General features: G+C 43.7%; 1 protein-coding gene across 9 annotated transcripts in view; it reads right to left on the bottom strand.

The window, feature by feature from the left end:
• Positions 1-20,709, bottom strand: part of dock6 (dedicator of cytokinesis 6) — a 209,916-nt gene that overhangs the window by 26,739 nt on the left and 162,468 nt on the right. For all 9 annotated transcript variants that reach the window (XM_080216640.1, XM_080216633.1, XM_080216635.1 and 6 more), the window contains 8 exons: positions 18,117-18,213; positions 15,619-15,753; positions 14,653-14,805; positions 11,395-11,553; positions 10,160-10,260; positions 9,845-10,037; positions 6,995-7,138; positions 4,574-4,705 (listed from right to left, as the gene is read on the bottom strand). In XM_080216640.1, the coding sequence (XP_080072766.1) occupies positions 4,574-4,705; positions 6,995-7,138; positions 9,845-10,037; positions 10,160-10,260; positions 11,395-11,553; positions 14,653-14,805; positions 15,619-15,753; positions 18,117-18,213 (1,114 nt within the window). The remainder of the gene's footprint in view (positions 1-4,573; positions 4,706-6,994; positions 7,139-9,844; positions 10,038-10,159; positions 10,261-11,394; positions 11,554-14,652; positions 14,806-15,618; positions 15,754-18,116; positions 18,214-20,709) is intronic.

Raw genomic sequence — 20,709 nt, 5'->3', positions numbered from 1 at the left:
TGCAGGGGGATATACAGACAGGATGACAATGAAGGATATGTATCAGCCAATGCCAAAGTGAAGAGTATAATATGGCCAAAGCCATCAAAATCTATTAGCCACTAGCAGAGGGAAGGGGAGGACGAGTTATAAATTGCTCAGGATCACATTATGGGGCACGTATCAAGCAACACCACAGCAAGGAGACACTGTATATCCCTCACTGGAAGCCCTGTCCTTTCTCTCCACCATCGGAAACTCCTACCTGCCGCCAATTAGCAAATCAAGTCTCAGGTTTCTCACATCTCACCCATGCAGCCTTGTGATCAGTGTCAATGTGAAGATTATAAATGCTTCTACTTCACGGAGCTCAGGTCTCTGGGTATTTCTGATGCTGCACCTTTTAGAGCTCTGGACATCTGATCCTTCAGAGCAGGAGGAAGTGAGACGAGGGGCACCAAGAAGTGAGTTCAAGGTTAAGAGAAAATAGGCTCAAGGTCAGGGGCAGCTCAGTTAGGGTTCATACCAAACTTTGGATTTAACCATCAAAACTGTGCTTGCTGCTTAGAATCAGCAAGAGGAGTATTTGGAGAACTTCACCAAAGCTACACAGACCTCTCTGGCAGTAGACTGGGGCAAGGGGAACCAGGACCAAAACATTGGGACTAGCATACCATCAGATTTCACACAGCCCTCAGTGATGTCCCAAGTACTGAACTATGTTGAACATTTTGACTGGTGGGGATATTCCTGCATACTTAGACAGGTTGGGAAAGATGTTGATGTTTTAAACTTTAAGACTAAGATTAATCATAAGAACCAACATTAACATTTAAGATTTATTTCTATGAATCATTTACATTTTAAAAATATAATTCTCAGCAGATTGAGACTTATTCTGATAGGGGTGACACAGTGACACTGTGGTTAGCACTGGTGCCTCACAGCACCAGGGACCCGGGTTCAATTGCCGACTTGGGTCACCGTCTGTGTGGAGTCTGCACATTCCCATGTCTGCGTGGGTTTCCTCCAGGTGCTCCGGTTTCCTTCCACACTCCAAAAATGTATGGGTTAGGTGGACTGGCCATGCTAAATTGCCCCTTAGTGTCAGGGGCTAGGGTAAATGCATGGGGTTATGGGGATAGGCCCTGGGTGGGATTGTGGTTGGTGCAGAATTGATGGGCTGAATGGCCTTCTTCTGCACTGGAGGATTCTATGATTCCATACTGAAATGTATTTTTATTTGGATGGTGGTAGGCAGACATTCTGCATCGTTTTAGCATCACATGTTTGAAGATGGCTGTGAAAATGGCAAAGGGTGGTGAATTTGCGGAACTTGCTGCCCCATAGCTCGACAGGGTCCGAATCACTGAATGGTTTCAAGAGAGAGATAGATATATTTCTAATTAAAAGAAGGGATAAGGAGATATGTGGAGCAGATGAGGGAGTGGATTTGAGACCAGGAAGAGATCAGCCATGATCATGGTGGCACAGTGGTTAGCACTGCTGCCTCACAGCGCCAGGGACTGGGTTCAATTCCAGGCTTGGGTTGCTGTCTGTGTGGGGTTTGCATGTTCTCCCTGTGCCTGCGTGGGTTTCCTCCAGGTGCTCCGGTTTCCTTCCACAGTCCGAAATACGTGCTGGTTAGGTGCACTGGCCATGGTAAATTCTGGCACCGGAGCGTGGGGACTAAGAGATTTTCACAGTAACTTCATTGCAGTATTAACGTAAGCCTACCTGTGACACTAATAAATAAATTTAGAGCCCCAAACTCCCAGTGCAGTGCCAAGAGAGTGTTGCCCTGTTGGAAGTGCCAACTTCATTGCAGTGCTAATGTAAGCCTACCTGTGACACGAATAACATTTAAAAAAATGACCTGTTTGAATGGCGGAGCAGGCAATAAGGGCTGAACTTCTGCTCCTAATTCCTATGTATCAAATACTAAGCAATCTGGATTTTCTGTGACCTTCTGAAATGACAGTCACTTATCTCCCTTTCAACTCACTGGGGAAAGTGAGATTTATGATTTGCAACAGATTGCAAACCAATCCGGAGCTGCCTTTACTTTTCAAGAGGGCCACGTGTGAGAATTCCTTACGCTGTTAAACCAACACAAGTGATGGTCACTTGTCAGCTTGAAGCTCTGATCCCAATCGAGTGTAAATCAATGGCGCAGGGCCATTTGAAGCAATGTTGTCATACTTTCACCCTCTTGATTTCATTCACGGCAGAGCTCTATGTGTGGCTCTGAGGACACTGGGAATAGAGCAAGCATCACAGCCAAGACTCAACTATAGGTTTTGGGAATGTGCTCAGAACATTTTAAAAGGAGCTCAAACTTCATGCGCTATTTTTGTAGCACTTTTACGAACACTGAGGCAGCCAAGCTCTAAACGCTATACAAAGTACACTTATGCCACCCCATGGTATGGTGTAGATACTACAAGCGTATTGCCACTGCTTTTTAAATCTCTTTAATTGCATTTTTCCACTCAGTGGACTAATATTGTATCACAAGCACATGTCTGTGGGTTGGTGCTGGTGAAGGGAGAGAAAGCTGCAACGACCCTAGTGGCTGGGACTATCAAGGCTGTGTATGAGACGTGCGGTAAGAAGTCTTACAACACCAGTTTAAAGTCCAACAGGTTTATTTGGTAGCAAGAGCCACTACCTAGCTTTCGAATGCTGCTCCTTCGTCAGATAAGTGGGAGTTCTGTTCACAAATAGGGCATATAAAGACACAAACCCAATTTACAAAATAATGGTTGGAATGTGAGTCTTTACAGGTAATCAAGTCTTAAAGGTATAGACAATGTGAGTGGAGAGAGCGTTAAGCACGAGTTAAAGCGATGTGTATTGTCTCCAGACAGGACAGTTAGTGAGATTTTGCAAGCCCAGGCAAGTCGTGTGGGTTACAGATAGTGTGACCCAAGATCCGCTTGAGGCTGTCCTCATGTATGGGAGTGCATACATGAGGATGGCCTCAACTGGGATTTTGGCTTCATGTCACACTATCTATAACCCCCATGACTTGCTTGGCCTTGCAAAATCTCACTAACTGTCCTGGCTGGAGACAGTACACATCTCTTTAACCTGTGCTTAAAGTTCTCTCCACTCACATTGTCTGTACCTTTAAGACTTCATTAGCTATAAAGAGTCGCATTCCAATTATTCATGTAAATTGAGTTTATGTCTTTATATGCCCTGTTTATGAACAGAACTCCCACTTATCTGACGAAGGAGCAGCGCTCTGAAAGCTAGTGGCTCTTGCTACCAAAAAAACACGTTAAACTTTAACCTGGTGACGTGAGACTTCTTACTGTGTTTACCCCAGTCCAGTGCCGGCATTTCCACATTATGATACACGCATCAGGTCTCATTCATCCATCACCTTCATGTTCATTGATCCAAATTGGCTCCCCATTCGTCAATGCCTCAATTTTAAATTCACATCCTTTTGTTGAAATCTCCAAGGCTTTGCCTCCTCCTCATCTCTGTGCCATCTACTTGCTCTCTTGAGATCTCTGTGGCTCTCCAAATCTGCCCCCTTGGCTGATCTTCATCACCCCATTGGTGGCCACGCCTTCTGCTCTCAAGGCCCCAGGCTTTGGAATTTCCATCCTAAATCTGTCCACTATAAGAGGTTTCCTAAAATGTACCACCTTGACCATGCTCATGTTTGCGAATGTAGTAGGTGGTCCAATTTGCTGTAACCATTCAGTGGAAGGCCATGGTTGTTTTACTATACAATTTGTGATCATGTTAGATGGGTTTAGGTTGTTGATCATGGTACAGGTGACATGCTTTCCCAGAGTCTGGGTGGTGGGATAGGAATCAAGTTACACTGCAGCCAACTCAACAGCAGCATTGACAGGTCCTGAAAGTAGACCATCTTCTCTCCACTCTCTAAATCATTGACTTTATGAAAGTTAGAGATCCTAGATTCATAAAATTCCTACAGTGCAGAAGGAGGCCATTCAGTCCATTAAGTCTGCACTGACCACAATCCCACTCAGGCCTTATTCCCATAACCCCTCATATTTACTCCACTAATCCCCTGACATTAGGGTCAATGCAGCATGGTCAATCAACCTAACCCATACATCTTTGGACTGTGGGAGGAAACCAGAGCACCCAGAGGAAACCCACACAGACAGGGGGAGAACGTGCAAACTCCACACAGATAGTGACCCAAGCCAGGAATTGAACCCGGGTCCCTGGTGCCGTGAGTGCTAACCACTGTGCCAAGATAGTTCTTGCGATGAAGAGGATCAAAGGATAAAGGAGCACGGGGAAGGTGGGATCAGGCTATTGAGTTGGATGATCAGCTACGATCATAATGAAAGGTAGAGCAGGCGCAAAGGGCTGAATGGCCTCCTCCTGCTCCTATTTTCTATGTTCCTATGAGTTGAGGATAGAAGGACAGGTACTTAATGTGGAAGAGTTTAACAGAAATGGTTGAGAAACATATCAAACCTTACTCGCCCACTGGGGCCTGATGTCCATACTGTGTAAGTTTCAAATCATTAAGCTATAACTGTATATTTCACATCTTGCATTTACTGAGCATAGCTATTAGGTTGACATGCAATACCTGGTTTGGAATCTTGTTAAAAGCATCCTGCAGTTTTCCATGGATTGTTGCCAGTTTCTTACTATCCCGGTTAGCTTCATGGATTGGGATCAGGATCTTGTACACTTCATTCACAGCTTCATACATCCCAGCCTGGGAGGAAAAAAAAGTCACACAATCAATATTGGAACTCAACAGCAAGGTAGAAAGCTCCACCAGTCCAAAACTGATTTATGGAGTTTTCAGGTTCAGTAGTCATATCAGCAAATACCTGCAGATACAGAACAGAGATTCCCAGATATAAGGGAAGGTACAGCAAACAGTAAAGAAGGCAAAAGGGTTTAAGTATAGAGACAGGGATGTTTTATCACAATTGTACCGGGCGTTGGTAAGGCCGCACCTGGAGTATTGTGTGCAGTTCTGGCGTCCTTATCTAAGGAAGGATGTCCTTGCTATAGGAGAAGTAAGTGAAGGTTTACCAGGCTGATTGCTGGGATGGCAGGTCTGTCATATGAGGCCAGACCAAATTAGTTAGGATTATATTCATTGGAGTTTAGAAGAGCGAGAGGGGATCTCATAAAAACGTATAAAATTCTAAGAGGGTTAGACAGGGTAGGTTCAAAAAGAATGTTCCCAGTGGTGGGGGAGTCCAAACTAGGGGTTATAGTTTGAGGATAAAAAGAAAACTTTTAGAACTGAGGTGGAGAAATTTCTTCACCCATAGGGTAGTGAATGTGTGGAATTCACTACCACAGAATGTAGTTGATTTCGAGAAATTAGATATAGCTCTTGGGGCTAAATGAATCAAGAAATATGGGCGGGGGGGATCAGAATACTGAATTCCATGATCAGCCATGATTAAAATGAATGGTGGAGCTGGCTCAAAGGGCTGAATGGCCTACTCTTGCTTCCAGTTTCTACGTCAGACTGACTGGAGTGGAGTTAAGCCTAAGAAGGCAGAGACGGTAATGTCACTGTGTTAGTAAACCAGTGGCCCAGGTTAATGCTCTGAGGACATGGGTTCAAATCCCACCACAGAAGCTGGTGGAATTTAAATTCAATTGAGTAAAACCTGGAATTCAATTCACTCCAATTTCAAGAAGCAACTGAAGGCACTGGTGACTGCAAATGCTATGGGTTGAGACAACAGTACAGAAGGCATTTACTCCTGAACTAGCTGTGCTCCTAACCAAGTCACTCACACACAACTACTACGCTGGCATCTACCCGGCAATGTGGAAAAAAAAGCAGAATAAATCAACTCTGGCCAATTAGCACCTCATCAATCTTCTCTGAATCATCAGAAAGTGTTGGAAGCTGTTGACAGCACTACCAAGTGGCACTTACTCAGCAATAATCTACTTGCTGACAGTTTGGATTCTGCCAGGGCCACTCAGTTCCTGACCTTATTATAACCTGGATAGAATAGTAAAATCCCTACTGTGCAAAAGGAAGCCATTTAGGCCATTGAGTCCACACCGATAACAATACCACCCAGGCATTATGACCATAACCCCATATATTTAACCTGCTAATCCTTCTAACCTACGCATCCAGGAACACCAAGGGGCAAATTTAGCATGACCAATCAAACTAACTTGCACATCTTTGAACTGTGGGAGGAAACCAGAGCACGTGGAGGAAACCCATGCAGACACGAGGAGAATGTGCAAATGCCACACAGTGACTCAAACCTGGGTCCCTGGAGCTTTGAGGCAGCAGCATTAACCACTGTGCCACCCAACCTATGGATGTTTCCATCAATATATAGAAATAAGTATCTATAGCTATCTAAAGAGCTGAACGCAGAGGTGAGGTGAGAGTGACTACCAATCAAAGCAGCATTTGACTTAGCGTGCCATCAAGGCGCCCCAGCAAAACCAAAAGCAATGGGATTTGGAGAGGGAACGTGTGTGGCTTTCTACTGATTGGAGTCATACCAGCACAAAGCAAGATGGTTGTATTTATTGGAAGTCAATGATCGCAGTCCTGTGACATTGCTGGTGGAGTTCCTTAGAATAGTAGGTGTAGACAAAAGTCGTAGGTAGAAGGAGGATTGGAATGAGGCACTCACTGAGTGTGAAAATGGGTGGTGTGGGCTTGTAGGGCCGAAGGGCCTGTTTCCTGTGCTGTGTTGTTCTTTGTAGTGTCCTAAGCTGAACCATTTGCAAGCTCTCCTCCAAGCCACATAGCATCCTGACTTGGAACAACACCTACATTCCTTTACTGTTGCTGGGTCAAAACCCTGGTACTGTCTTTCTAACAGCACTGTAGGTGTGGCTATAACAAGTGGATGGCGACCTTTCAAGAAGGCACACTAGCGCTCAACTAGGAATGAGCAATAAATGCTGGTCTAGGCAACAATGTCCACATCACGTGAATGAATAAAAAAATTTAAAAAAACATAGAAGAGTGAAAACAGAGTGAAACCTATTGTTATACCATTGTGAAGGAAGCTGCTGCTTGCTCCAGCAATCCCACCAGGCCAGCTTCTGTGAAATACTTCCCAGCACAAATTCCTTCTTCATCAGGAGACAGAACATCATCCGATACAGCAGATTCCTCAAGAACGTTCGATGATATGTTCTTTGGAATAAAGAAATTCACAGAATCATAAACATGAAATGAAATATTAAAATCCCAACTTAAATTACATGATAAGAAGTCTCACAACACCAGGTTAAAGTCTAAAAGGTTTATTTGGAATCACGAGCTTTTGGAGTGCTGCTCCTTTGTCAGGTGAGTGAAGGAGCAGTGCTCTGAAAGCTCGTGATTCCAAGTAAACCTGTTAGACTTTAACCTGGTGTTGTGAGACTTTGTACTGTGCCCACCTCAGTTCAACGCCGGCATCTCCACAACATAAATTATATAACAACAGCTTGTATATATTCAACACAATAAAACATCGCAAGACTCTTTGTGGGAGCATTGCAAAAAATGACTTCAAACCACGTAAGAAGGTATTAGGTCAGATGATCAAAAGCTTGCTCAAAAGTGTAGGTTTTGGAGGATAACAAGATAGACAGCCAGAGATGTGTGGGGAGGGCAATTCCAGATTTCCAGGCCTAGGCAACTGAAGGCACAGCTACCAAAAGTCAAGTGATTAAAAATGGAAACACTCATCAGAAATTAAAAGTCCTGAATTAAGAATCTGATGATGACCATGGAACCATTGTCAATTGTTGTAAAAACCCATCCCATTTCGCTACTAATGTCCTTTAGGGAAGGAAATCTGCCATCTTTACCCAGTGTGGACTACATGTGATTCAGAGCCACAGCAAAGTGATTGATTCTGAAATGCTGTCTGAAATGGGAGGGCACGGTGGCAAGCACTGTTGCCTCACAGCCCAGGGACCTGGGTTTGATTTACTGTCTGTGTGGAGTCTGCATATTCTCCTTGTATCTGTGTGTCCCGGTTTCCTCCCACATGCTGGTTAGGTGAATTAGTCATGCTAAATTCTCCCTCAGTGTGCCAGAGTGTGGCAACTAGGAGATTTTCACAGTAACTTCATTGCAGTATTAATGTAAGCCTACTTGTGACACTAATAAATAAACTTTTAAATAAGAAATGGAAGTGTTGAGGATTAACCTGACAATGCATGGTGAGTACTTAAATCTTCTAATTGCTAATTTATTAATTGCTAGCAAGAACAGACAGTGAATTTATTGTGATATTGCACCAGAGTTCCGCAAACAGTGTCAGTTAAAGCAATTTTTAGCCAATTACAGAGACTCTGCCAGTTAAAACACCAATAGTCTTATAGTTTGGTATGCACTTTCAACCAATAGAATTCATTTGCATCCTTAACACTTATACACGCAGTTATGCAGAATCCTTGACATTTTTAGCAGGCAGTGTTCAGTAAACATCTGGATCTTCTTTAACCACAACCAGCACTTGGAACATTCTGTGCTTTCTCAAGGGCCCAGTCATGCTGCAAAACAGATTCAGACCCTCCACCTGCTGATGGCTGGTTCCCATCCTCCACAGAAGACAGGTGGGATGGGCAATGAATGTTGATCCAGCCACATTCCGCAAATGAACTTAAAAACTTCGACGATCACAGATAACTCAGAGGTGTGGAGCCGGAGGAGATTATAGACATCAGGAGAGGAGCAAGGCCACAGCGAGGTTTGAAATCAGACATGAGAATTTTAAAATTGTATCACCGCTTGACCCATGAGCCAATGAGGGTGAACAAGCACAGGGGTGATAGAAAGAAGTGACAAGCTGCAACACAGTGGTTAGAATTGGTGCCTCACAGCACCAGGGACCTGGGTTTGATTCCTGGCTTGCGTCACGGTCTGCGTGGAGCCTGCACATCCCCCCGTGTCTGCATGGGTTTCTTCCAGGTGCTCCGATTTCCTCCCACAGTCCAAAAGGCATGTTGGTGAGGGTGCATTGGCCATTGCTAAAATTCTCCCTCATTGTACTTGAACAGGCATCGGAGTGTGGCGACAAGGGGATTTTCACAGTAACTTTATTGCAGTGTTAATGTAAGCTTACTTGTGACACTATTAAATAAACTGTAAAACTTTACTTTTATCTTCTGAAGTATTGTACATTTTCCCCTTTTATTTAGGGGAAAACAATGCATTGATACTTTGCTCATTGGCCCCTATCTTTTCCATCATTAAACCTTCATCAGCTTGAAAGGTACTTTGGAGTGAATTTTACCATCCCGCTCTCCATGGGAATCGGAGCGGTCAAGGGGCAGACCATGGAAAGATCCTTGGGCGGGATTTTCAGATTTGGGGACGAGGGAAGCACAAAAATCCCACCCTTTCGGTCCAAATACACTGATGCTAGCATCTTTCTCTCCTGACCGAGAACAGTAAATTTCAAGAGGCAGTCTTACCCAGTTCACTCACCAAGACCATGAGGATAAGGAGTAAACCCGCATGAAAGTTCGAAGCAGGTGGTACACTTCTACTAGTAGCTGGCTGGCTGGCTGGAGGGAGGAGGCGGGGAGCCTGGGGTTTACGTACCTTTCTCCACCATTCTCCCAGGTCACAAGAGCCATCTCTTTGTAAAACACCATAATAAAAGCAAAATACTGCAGACTCTGGAAACTGGCAATAAAAGAAACTGCTGGAAAGACTCACAAGGTCAGCCAGCACCTCTGGGGAGAGTAAACATTTGAGACTGGTGACATTTTATCAGAATTGGATGACAGATTCTGATATGCCGCCAATCTGAAACGTTAATTCGGTTTCTCCCTCCACAGACGCCGCCTGCCCTGTTGAGCATTTCCAACCTCCGAGCGCGATACTGAGCTTACATTCTCTTACCTGAAAGCTGACACAGCCCACTGGCAGGTAGCGACAGTCTTCCAGCATGTTAAGGTACTCTGCCACCAGTGCCGCAGAGTGCACCAGGCACTGAGCTGCCTCAGCATGGTTAGTCCACTCTGAGTGTTTCCCTGCCATGTTCTGCAACCAGGTCAAACGCAAATCCGGCGATGTCTGGTAACCTTTGGCGATTCTGTTCGATCAGGGCACAATGTTAGTCTGCGTGGGCTGCATTTCAACATTTGTATCATTCTTGGAGTAGGGAATAATTAAAAAAATCTAAGCATCAATAAAAGGACTGGCATGCATCCTTACCTGTACATCAGATCCATCAACATTTCTGGATCTTCCTGGTGTTCCTTCATCTTCACTGTGTCTGTGAGGATCATGTGTAGGTTAAACACCAGATCTTGTACCTGACAGGAAGGAAGTAGCACATCCAGTCACTCCTAAATTGTACAAACCTCCCACAGAATAATAACAACAGAAAGAGGACTAAGTATTTCCCACCTGCTTGCATTTATGACTTTCTGCATTCAATATTGTTGAAGAGAGACATGACTATTGAAACTTTCATCTTGTACTCAGCAGGACAAACACAAGAATATCAAATTTCAAACCATTTAAAATTTGGAGTTCTTGCATTTATCCTGATGAGTACAAAAATGAAAAGCTTTAGCAGCATGACTCTTTATAGCAATTTTCAAGTTCTGAATTACCAAGTTTGTGTACATTCACTTAAATATTCTCCGGTGCATATTTAACCTCAGATTTCTCTCCCAAAGACCCACTTAGCTGTGCTGTCTCACTTCGAGGTAATGGCCAGCAACTCAGATTGGTTTCCAAAGCTTAGAAACCATAAAAACTATACAGTGCTGAAGAAGGCCATTCGGCCCATGGGCCCATGTGGGAACAACAATCCCACCCATGCCCTATCCCCAAAACCCCGCATATTTACCCCACTAATCCCTCTAACCTACACATTCTGAGGCAATATAGCATGGCTAATGTACTTAACCTGCATGTCTTTGGAGTGTGGGAAGAAACTGCAGCAATCACTGGAAATCCACGCAGACTAAGGAGAACATGCATTCTCCGCACAGAAAGTGACCCAAGCCAGAAATCAAACCCAGGAGCCTAGAGCCATGAGGCAACAGTGCTAACCACTGTGCCACCATGCCGTTTGATAAGGCAAACATTTTGCTCATTCCACCCCTGGAGCACAAGGGCTCCTCCCAGTCAATAACAGACTGGAGATCAGACAGGAGGTTTAAGTTGCCTGAACACAGTTTCTGTTCAGAAAAGAAAAACTAAATTTCCTAACGCCATCATCCGTCTGTTTTAGTCCTTGTGACCTGTACATTTAGTGGAATTATTAAGTTCTGCTTGTTATTTGTCTCCTGGATTTTGTTGAAAATAATTTTTCCAACTCCCCTTTGGTTCGTGGATCAGTTCTGATGAAATGTTAACTCTGTTTTTCTCTCCACAAATGCTGCCTGACCTGCTGGGTATTTACAGCAATATCATATTGTACCACAGAAGTGTTCTACCTGCTCAGGGAAAGTCGTCTCGCGCAGTTCCAGATCCTCCTCAGCATACGTCAGGATAGTCTTCAGTGAACGGCGAAGGTATTCTTCGTTGAAGTTTTGGGAAGTCCCCACTAATGAGGACAGTGACATTGTCACCTGCATTTTCACCCGGGCAAAGTTCTAAAGAAAGATAAAACGCTTGGTTCATTTTCGTTGGACTCGGGCTGATGTACTTAGTGTGCAAGTCAAACTCCAAATAAATATTGTGCGAGAGTAGATGGTATTGTAGATTGACAATCACTAAGAGTAGATTATTAAGACTAGTTTCTTTTCTAAAACTACAATTCTGGGATGATTTTTTTTCCCTGTCAGAACAATGGTCTATGTTGCAGAATAAAGGTCATTTTGACCTGTACAGTATCCCTCAATGAACTGCCATTGGTGAAAATGATGTGACCACTTGAACTGCAAGAATTGAGTGCTTCTCCCCATGTCCCTTTATAGGATGACATGGTTCAAAGACCCCCCCCACCGCGCTGACTTGAATGGACGGGAATTAATTTGTGTTTAACAAGTCCGGCTTTGTGGTCCATTCATCATTTCACAAGAAACAAGCCTGCTTGAAAACACTGTACCATCAACTGGCCACACGATCTACTATTCATCGCAAACCTGGCCATTCAATGTAAAATTACTTGGCAACTGACCCACTGAGCACACCACTGTCACTTCAACTACTCAAAACACAATCCATCATCACTTAGTGGGTTGCTTTGAGATGGGACATTACAAAGTTACAGGACAGATAAATAGTTGGCAAATGAAGTTCAACGTAGATGAATATGAGCTAGTATACTTTGTTAGGGAGAACAGGGTAGTCAATTACTACTCAGAAAGTGAGAGTCTAGGTGGGGTAAAGGAACAAACAGATCTCGGAGTGGAAATATAAATACACCCATCACTAGAAGTTGTGCCACAGGTTAGCAAGGTCATAGAAAAACAAACCAAGCACTCAGGTAGATTTCTCAACGGATAAAATTGAAAAGTAGCAATGTTAATCTGAACCTGTATCAAATGTTGGTTAGACCACAATTCGGGTAGCATGTGAAGTTCTGGTCACCAGAATATTAAAAGGATGTAGAGATAGTGGAGAGGGTTCATCATAGAAATCCTCCAGTGCAGAAGCAGGCCATTTGGCCCATCAAGACTGCATCAACAACAATCTCACCCCAGGTGCTATCCCTACAAATTTACCATACTAATTCCTCTAATCCACACATTCTGAGACACTAAGGGACAATTAGCACAGAGTCAATGGGCCAAATGGCCTCCATCTGCACCGTATGATTCTATGAAACTGGAGAAAACCCACACAGACATGGGGAGAATGTGCAAACTTCATACAGACAGTCAGGAATCGCACCCATGTCCCTGGAGCTATGAGACAGCAGTGCTAACCACTGTGCCACCGTGCCACCACCACCACCATCCCCCCCTTTCCCTGCCCCGTTCCTGACACGGATTATGCTACTAGGAGTATATTACAAGGATAATACCAGAGGTTTACACATCAGGAAAGAATGAACAGACTGGGTCTTTTTATTCTTGAAAAAAAGGCTTGGGGGTGACCTAAGCTCTTGAAGATTCCAATAGTGTGAACACAGAGAATGTTTCTTCCCATGGGGAACAGCATAACTAGAGGTCACCAATGTGTGATAGACACCAAGAAATCCAAAAGGAAATTCAGAAGACACTTCACTTTACCCATAGAGTGATGCCAATGTGAAACTCCCTTCCCCATGGAGTGGTTGAAATGCATAATATTGAAAGGAATGCTGGCTAGCATATGGAGGAGAAGGGAATGAGAAGGTTATGTTGATAGACTTAGATGCGGGAAGACGAGAGGAGGCTCGTGTGGAGCATAAATGGAAGCATTGGTTTTTTTTAGGTAATCTGAGTGGCATGTACGGTAAAATACCGTACATTCATGGCTGGAACCTGGATTCACCTTTATTCTGACATCGAATGAAAGTGGACTCTTATTACATGCAAAATAATTTCTGTTCAACATACCAAACACCTTGGCTACTCAATATAATCATCCATCTTAGCCATTCAGTGCACAGTTCACTATCAAATGGTCACTTAGTGCATTTTCATGGTCACCATCCACTCAATGCATTTAGCTCAACTATTTTACATGTTGAATTCCACTCTGGAATCCCACACTTACTGGAAACATGACAACTAAACATGGTGAGCCAGCAGACATCTCTTATAGACTGCAAAGGTAGGGTTTCCGTTGGAAATGAATATGATAAATATCTGCCTTAGAATGTTACCAAAATAATAAGCCAAATAACTACCTTGTAATCTTGCAGTAGTGCATCCATCAGTGAGATCAGATCTGCACATTCAAACCTGCAGTCAGATCCCACCTTAATGGAAGGATGATTGATGTGCAGAAGATGTAATGTGGAATTGCAGCACCATTAGGTTCAGGACAGTATATGTTAGGTTCCAACTTCTCTGAATGACAAACTATCTTGCAGTTATATAGTGTTGCCCAAAGTGCTTGAGAGCAGCTGGAGTATTTTTGAAGTGTTATCCCTGTTTTACTGTAGGGAAACACTGCAGCCAATTTGCCCACTGCAAACCCCACGGATAGCAATGAGACGCAGACTAGACATCCTGTTTTCATGAGTTTGGTGGAAGGACAGATTTTGGTCAGGAGAGAACTTCCCTGCTCTCCTCCCACTGATATCTCAGGGTCTTTTATGAGCACCTGAGAAGGCAGATGAGATCTTGGTTTATCATCTCATCCAAAACAGTTAACATCCAACAGTGCAGCACTCCCTTTGGGAGTGACACTGGGATGACGCTTAAGTATCATCCTAGATACTTGTGCTTAAGAATCTGGACTGGGAACTAAACTCATAGATTTCTGAATCAGGCAAAAGATTTATCACTAAGTTCTCATTGACAGCTCAACACTGCTGAGACAGGGTGAACTAACCTCAACAACAGAAGTCCACCCCTTGCTATATCAATATTGCATTTTTGCTGTTTCACACATTTGCCCCTCTAAGCGAGAAGTAAATCAGAAGGCAGTTTTGAGCTTCAGAACGAAGATTGAAGTGAGCAGAAGCCATTTTACATTCAATATTTCAGAATGAACATACAGGGCTTTACCCCACCATGCTGCCCAGATTACAGTCCTTATAAATCAGTACCCACTCTCCAATGTTTCATTCATAAAAAGATACAAGATGTACTTACATTGCCAATCTCAAAGTTCTGCCTCATCAGCAGGTAGAGCGAGGCGCTAGCATGGGCCCGAATGCTACCCACACTGCTGCTGCAGTGTCTCAGTAATCTTAAACACAGATCAGCACAAAGCTCGGTGTCCTCCTCGAACAGCATTTCAGGAAACTACACAGAGACAATCAGAGGATCAATCAATCAGCAGAATGAGAGGATCAGCTCAGCACCTTCGAACACACACTGGACTGCGCCACCGTTACACACAATGTTGTCGCAGAAATGGGGAAATAACTTAACCAGAGAAAACGTACTGAGTGAAAAGTGTCACCAATTTAGTTTAGTTTATTTATTAGTGTCACAAATAGGCTTATATTAAACACTGCCAATTTAAGAGATACTTCAAATAAAGCTGTAATTTTTTTTATTGAATGAAACAGAATTCAAGATTATCACTGGAATGTTAAAGTTAAGTTAAAGTTTATTTATTGGTCACAAATAAGGCTTACATTAACAGTACAATGAAGTTATTGTGAAATTCCCCTAGTTGCCACATTCCGGAACCTGTTGGGGTCAATGTAGTTAATGTTATCGCGCCACCTGCCATGGGAATCGGAACGGGTGAGGGATGGACAATGGGAAAGTCCGTTGACCTCGGGCAGAATTTTATGGTTTCGGGACAAGTGAGACCGTAAAATCCCGCCCTATATGTCAACAGCTAATGGCATAAAACAGAATCCATCATTTATTATAAACTTCATGGTGCTTAAAGATGCATAGAGTCAAGGTCTTGTTTAGCATTGCATGAGCGATTGGCAAGATTGCACCCTGAGTTTGACAGCAATGATTGCAGGATTGCAATGGGGTGGGATGGCGGCAGGGGGGCTTACACATCACTGCAGGCGCTAAGGGAAGAAAAGTTGGGAATGGGCATAGCCGAATTCTATACTAAAAATTGTTCCTAAAATTCAGGAAAGTGCTTACCTTAAAGACCAGTGCCCGTTGCGTGGCAAAACAGTGCTGCAGGAAGTGGGCACTCTGGTTAGAGGCCATGGCATGGAGAATGACCTTCAGTACTCCACTCAGTATACTCTCTTTAGACTCTGCCATCATTACTGTCTGTACAATGGAAAACAATCCAAATATGAGAGACACTGCTCACCCAACGTCAACTCCAAACACTTCCCAATTATGAACTGGACCTATTTCCAGCTAGTTGCAACCCAGCTTCATTACTTATTAGTTCATTGTCACAATGGTTTTGATGTCATTCATATGTATGTTATCTACCCTGTTATCATAGAATCCCTACAGTGCATGAGGTTGCTATTTGGCCCATTGAGTCTGCAGAGACCACAATCCCATCCAGGCCCTATCTCCATTACCCCATGCATTTACCCTAGTTAGTCCGTTGACACTAAACGGCAATTTATCATGGCCAATCCAGCTAACCCTGCACATCTTTGGAGAGTCGGAGGAAACTAGAGCACCCGGAGGAAACTCATGCAGACGTGGGGGAGAATGTGCAAACTCCACACAGACAGTGACCCAAGCCGGGAATCGAACCTGGATCCCTGGTGGTGTGAGGCAGCAGTGCGAACCACTGTACCAGCAAGTTGACACGTTCTTATCTCTTCATTTAATTCTCCCCAACCTAACCTACTCATACTTACTCAAGGATTATGGGATAAGATGGATAATTGGAGTTGAAGATGATCACATTGGATCAGTCATGATCTCACTGAATGGTAGAACAGACTCAATGGGCTAAATGGCCTACTTCTGCTCCTCCATCTAATGGCTTCTGGAATCATTTACTTCATTCTTACCCATGATAAGCACTGAAAATTCATTCCTCCGTCCTTTCCAGATATTGACAGTGTCTTCTCAGTCTCCCTTATACCACAGGTAAGCTCCAAACCATTTATAGAGTCACAGTAGTTTGCAGCATGGAAACAAGCCCAACCTGTCCCTGCCACCACCCCCCGTTTTAAACCCTAAACTAATCCCAAGTGCCTGCAAATGGCCCAAATCCCTCTATAGCCATCTTACCCATGTAACTATCTAACTGCTTTTTAAAAGACAAAATTGTACCCGCCTCTACTACCACCTCTGGCAGCTTGTACCAGACACTCATCACCCTGTGTGTGCAAAAATTGGCCCTCTGGACACTTCTGTATCTTCCCCTCTCACCTTAAACCTATGCCCTCTGGTCTTAGATTCCCCTACCTTTGAGAAAAGATATTGACTATCTAGCCCCTCATTATTTTATAAACCTCTATAAGATCACCCCTCAGCCTTCTACGCTCCAGAGAAAAGGTCCCAGTCGATCCAGCCTCTCCTTACAACATAAATCATCAAGTCCCATAGCATCCTAGTAAATCTTTTCTGCACTCTTTCCAGCTTAATAATATTCTTTTTATAAAAGGGTGACCAGAATTGCACACAGTATTCCAAGTGTGGCCTTACCAATGTCTTGTACAACTTCAACAAGACATCTCAACTCCTGTATTCAATATTCTTACCAATGAAACCAAGCATGCTGAATGCCTTCTTCACCACTCTATCCACCTGTGACACCACTTTCAAGGAGCTATGAACATGTAACCCTAGACCTCTTTGTTCTGTAAAGTTCGCCAATGTCCTACCATTAACTGAGTAAGTCCTGCCCTGGTTCAATCTACCAAAATGTATCACCTCGCATTTATCCAAATTAAAATTCATCTGGTATTCGTCAGCCCACTGGCCCAATTGATCAAGATCCTGTTGCAATCAGAGATAACTTTCTTCACTGTCCACTATGCCACCAATCTTGGTGTCATCTGCAAACTTACTAATCATGCCTCCAATATTCTCACCCAAATCATTAATATAAATGACAAATAACAGTGTACCCAGCATTGATTCCTGAGGCACACCACTGGTTACAGGCCTCCAGTTAGAAAAACAACCCTCAACAACCAGTTTTGTAACATATGCCACGATTCACCAAGAAGTCTCACAATAGCAGGTTAGAGTCCAACAGGTTTATTTGGTAGCACAAGCTTTCGGAGCGCTGCTCCTTCATCAGATGAGTGCCACTCAGCGCTCCGAAAGCTCGTGCTATCAAGTAAACCTGTCGGACTCTCACGTGGTGTTGAGACTTCTTACTGTGCCCACCACAGTCCAACGTGGGCATTTCCACATCACGATTCGCCAAATACAACAGCCCATTCTGCCCTGAATGACAAGATGCTTCTGCCCTCCAACTCATCCTGAAAATGCCACAGCAGATCCTCCAATCTGCTTTTTTTCAATCAAGCAACTGTGAAGCCAACAAATTTCAGCTGGGTGACATTGTAAGATGACGGTCGTCCTCTGCTCAACTTCACTCTCATGTAACTTGAGCTTGTCACTGTCTTATATCAGCTCTGACAAGAATTAACTATGGTGAAACTGCATGTTAGCCAATAGCTCAGCCACATTAGACCACATTTCTTTACCTGAACAATGATTTCAAGTGTATCCAAAACCACGAGATTAGCTTCGGTAACCAAGTTTCCATCTACAAGGGCATCATGTTCCATTTCAGTCTTCGTCCTGAAGTGGGAGAGAGGGAGAGAAAGAGAAGCATCAACCAGTGTCTAATTACTCGGCCTATAAAGACACACCAATTGGCCAACAGGAAACCAGCCTCTCATCCACCGACTCTGTCTACACTTCCCACTGCCTCGGCAAAGCAGCCAGTATAATCAAAGACCCCACACACCCCAAACATTCTCTCTTCCACCTTATTCTGTCAGGAAAAAGATTCAAAAGTCTGAGGTCATGTACCAACTGACTCAAGAACAACTTCTTCCATGCTGCTGTCAGACTTTTGAATGGACCTACCTAGCATTATGTTGTTCTTTCTCTACACCCTCACTACGACTGTAATGTTCTGCACTCTCTCGTTTCCTTCTCTATGACTGGTATGCTCTATTTGTATAGTGTGCAAGAAACAATACTTTCCACTGTATGCTAATATACGTGACAATAATAAATCAAGTCAAACATCAAAATCAAACAGAAGCATTAGAAACAGGAAAAATCTATTTTGCCCATTTTATTTTAACCCAGGGTCGTGTTAGCTACAATTTATCTTCACAATCCTTATTCCTTGCCATTTCTCCATATCCCTTAATATCTGTGCTTCCCAAATATCTATCTATTTTCCCTTTAAACACCCAAATTGTCTTCGTATTCCTGGCAAAGAAAAGCACTGGGTTGGGGCACAAACAGCAGAGGCAACAGAACAGATGCTCTCAACCTCTGCAACAAAGAAAACTATAAACTCCTTGCACTTTCTGCTGGAGGCAAGAGTGGAGGCTGCAGGACAGGAGAATTAATTTGAGAAGACGGTGAGTAGTTGAGGATGGAATCAAGGTTATTCTTGCTCTCCAAGATGCTGCTTGAGCAGGTGGTAAGAGGTTTTGGTAAGGAGAGGGAGGATTGATAGTTATTCTTCACCAGGTCTGAGCACTAAGTCAATTGAGATGAATTAAGCCAAAGATGTACAGGTTAGGTTGATTGGCCATGCTAAATTGTCCCTTAGTGTCAGGGGTTTAGCAGGGTAAATAGGTGGGGTTCTGGGGATAGGGCCTGGGTGGGATTGTGGTTGGTGCAGACACGATGGGCCAAATGGCCTCTTCCTGCACCACAGGGATCTATGACTGGCAGATATGTTCAACTCTGCACTTATTAAACCTGACTGAGTAATGATGGGAACCATCAACATCATTTGGGGGTTACCACTGACCATAAATTTACCACAAAACCTGCACATCTTTGGACTGTGGGAGGAAACCAGAGCATCCAGAGGAAACCCACACAGACATGGGGAGAACTGGCAAACTCCACACAGTCACCTGAGGCCGGAATTGAACCCGGCCCTATAACCACTATGGCTATAAGAGCAGGTCAGAGGTTCAGAATTCTGCAGAGAGTAACTCACCTCCTGATTTCCCAAAGTCTCTTCATCATCTACAAGGCACAAGTCAGGAATATGATGAAATAATCTCCACTTAACCTGAAAAGTCAGCTCCAAAGAAGCTTGACATAACATGGACCAAAACAGCCCTCTGATTAGTACCCATCCACCACCTTCAATATCCATTTCCTCCACTGCCAATGAACAGTGGCACCAATCTGTACCATCTACAAGATGCACTGCAGAACCTCACCAAGCTCCTTCAACAGCACCTTCCAAACCTACAACCTCTAAAGCCCAGAAGGATAAGGGGCAGCAGATGTACGGGACCACCACCACCTGCAAGTTCCCCTCTCCAAACTGCACTGGAAATATACTGCCATTGTTTCACTGTTGCTGGGTCTAAATCCTGCCTCCTTAATCCTTATTAACAGCATGGTGGGTGCATCTATACCACACGGGCTGCAGAGATTCAAGAAGGCGACACACCATCACAACACCCACATCCCATGAAAGAATAAAAAAAACAGATAGGAGATGGTGCAGACCTGTTAAGTGCACAGGTATCACAAGTGGAGATAATGGCTGCAAAGTTATTCTGATGAATACAGGGCCATAGGCTAAGCAGTTGGAAAAATCGGAAAGTACAATGATAAAGGCAATACACTGTGGATGCTGGAATCTGAAACAAAAACAGAAAATGCTCAAAAATCTCAGCAGGTCTGACAGCATCTGTGGAGAGAGAATAGAGCCAATGTTTAAAGTCGGGATGACCCTTCAACAGACACAGATGCTGTCAGACCTGCTGAGATTTTCCAGCTTTCTGCAAGGAAAGTACATTGAGTTTGAACTATAAGTTTATGCACTTCCTCCAGATTTCCTAGCACATCTTCCACAATCTAGGATAATTTCCTTTATGGTAATAAACACCTCAATCCATTAATTTCTAACCCCTTTCTCCACAGGCAATAAATTTATCCATCATCATAAGTCAGATTTGTCATTTCAGGTCTTGCTCAGACTTTCTCCAGGGCAGTGTATCCTTCCTAACATGGGGCATCCAAACCAAACACAGTAATCCAGATGCAGTCTGAACAGAGCTCTGGGTAGCTACAGTCACACTTTTA

This window comes from Carcharhinus amblyrhynchos, chromosome 33 (genome assembly GCF_965287045.1).
Source record: "Carcharhinus amblyrhynchos chromosome 33, sCarAmb.v2.hapA, whole genome shotgun sequence".
Taxonomy (NCBI): Eukaryota; Metazoa; Chordata; class Chondrichthyes; order Carcharhiniformes; family Carcharhinidae; genus Carcharhinus; species Carcharhinus amblyrhynchos.
The sequence above is the reverse complement of the archived record's forward strand: the minus strand, read 5'-3'. Positions and strand labels throughout refer to the sequence as shown.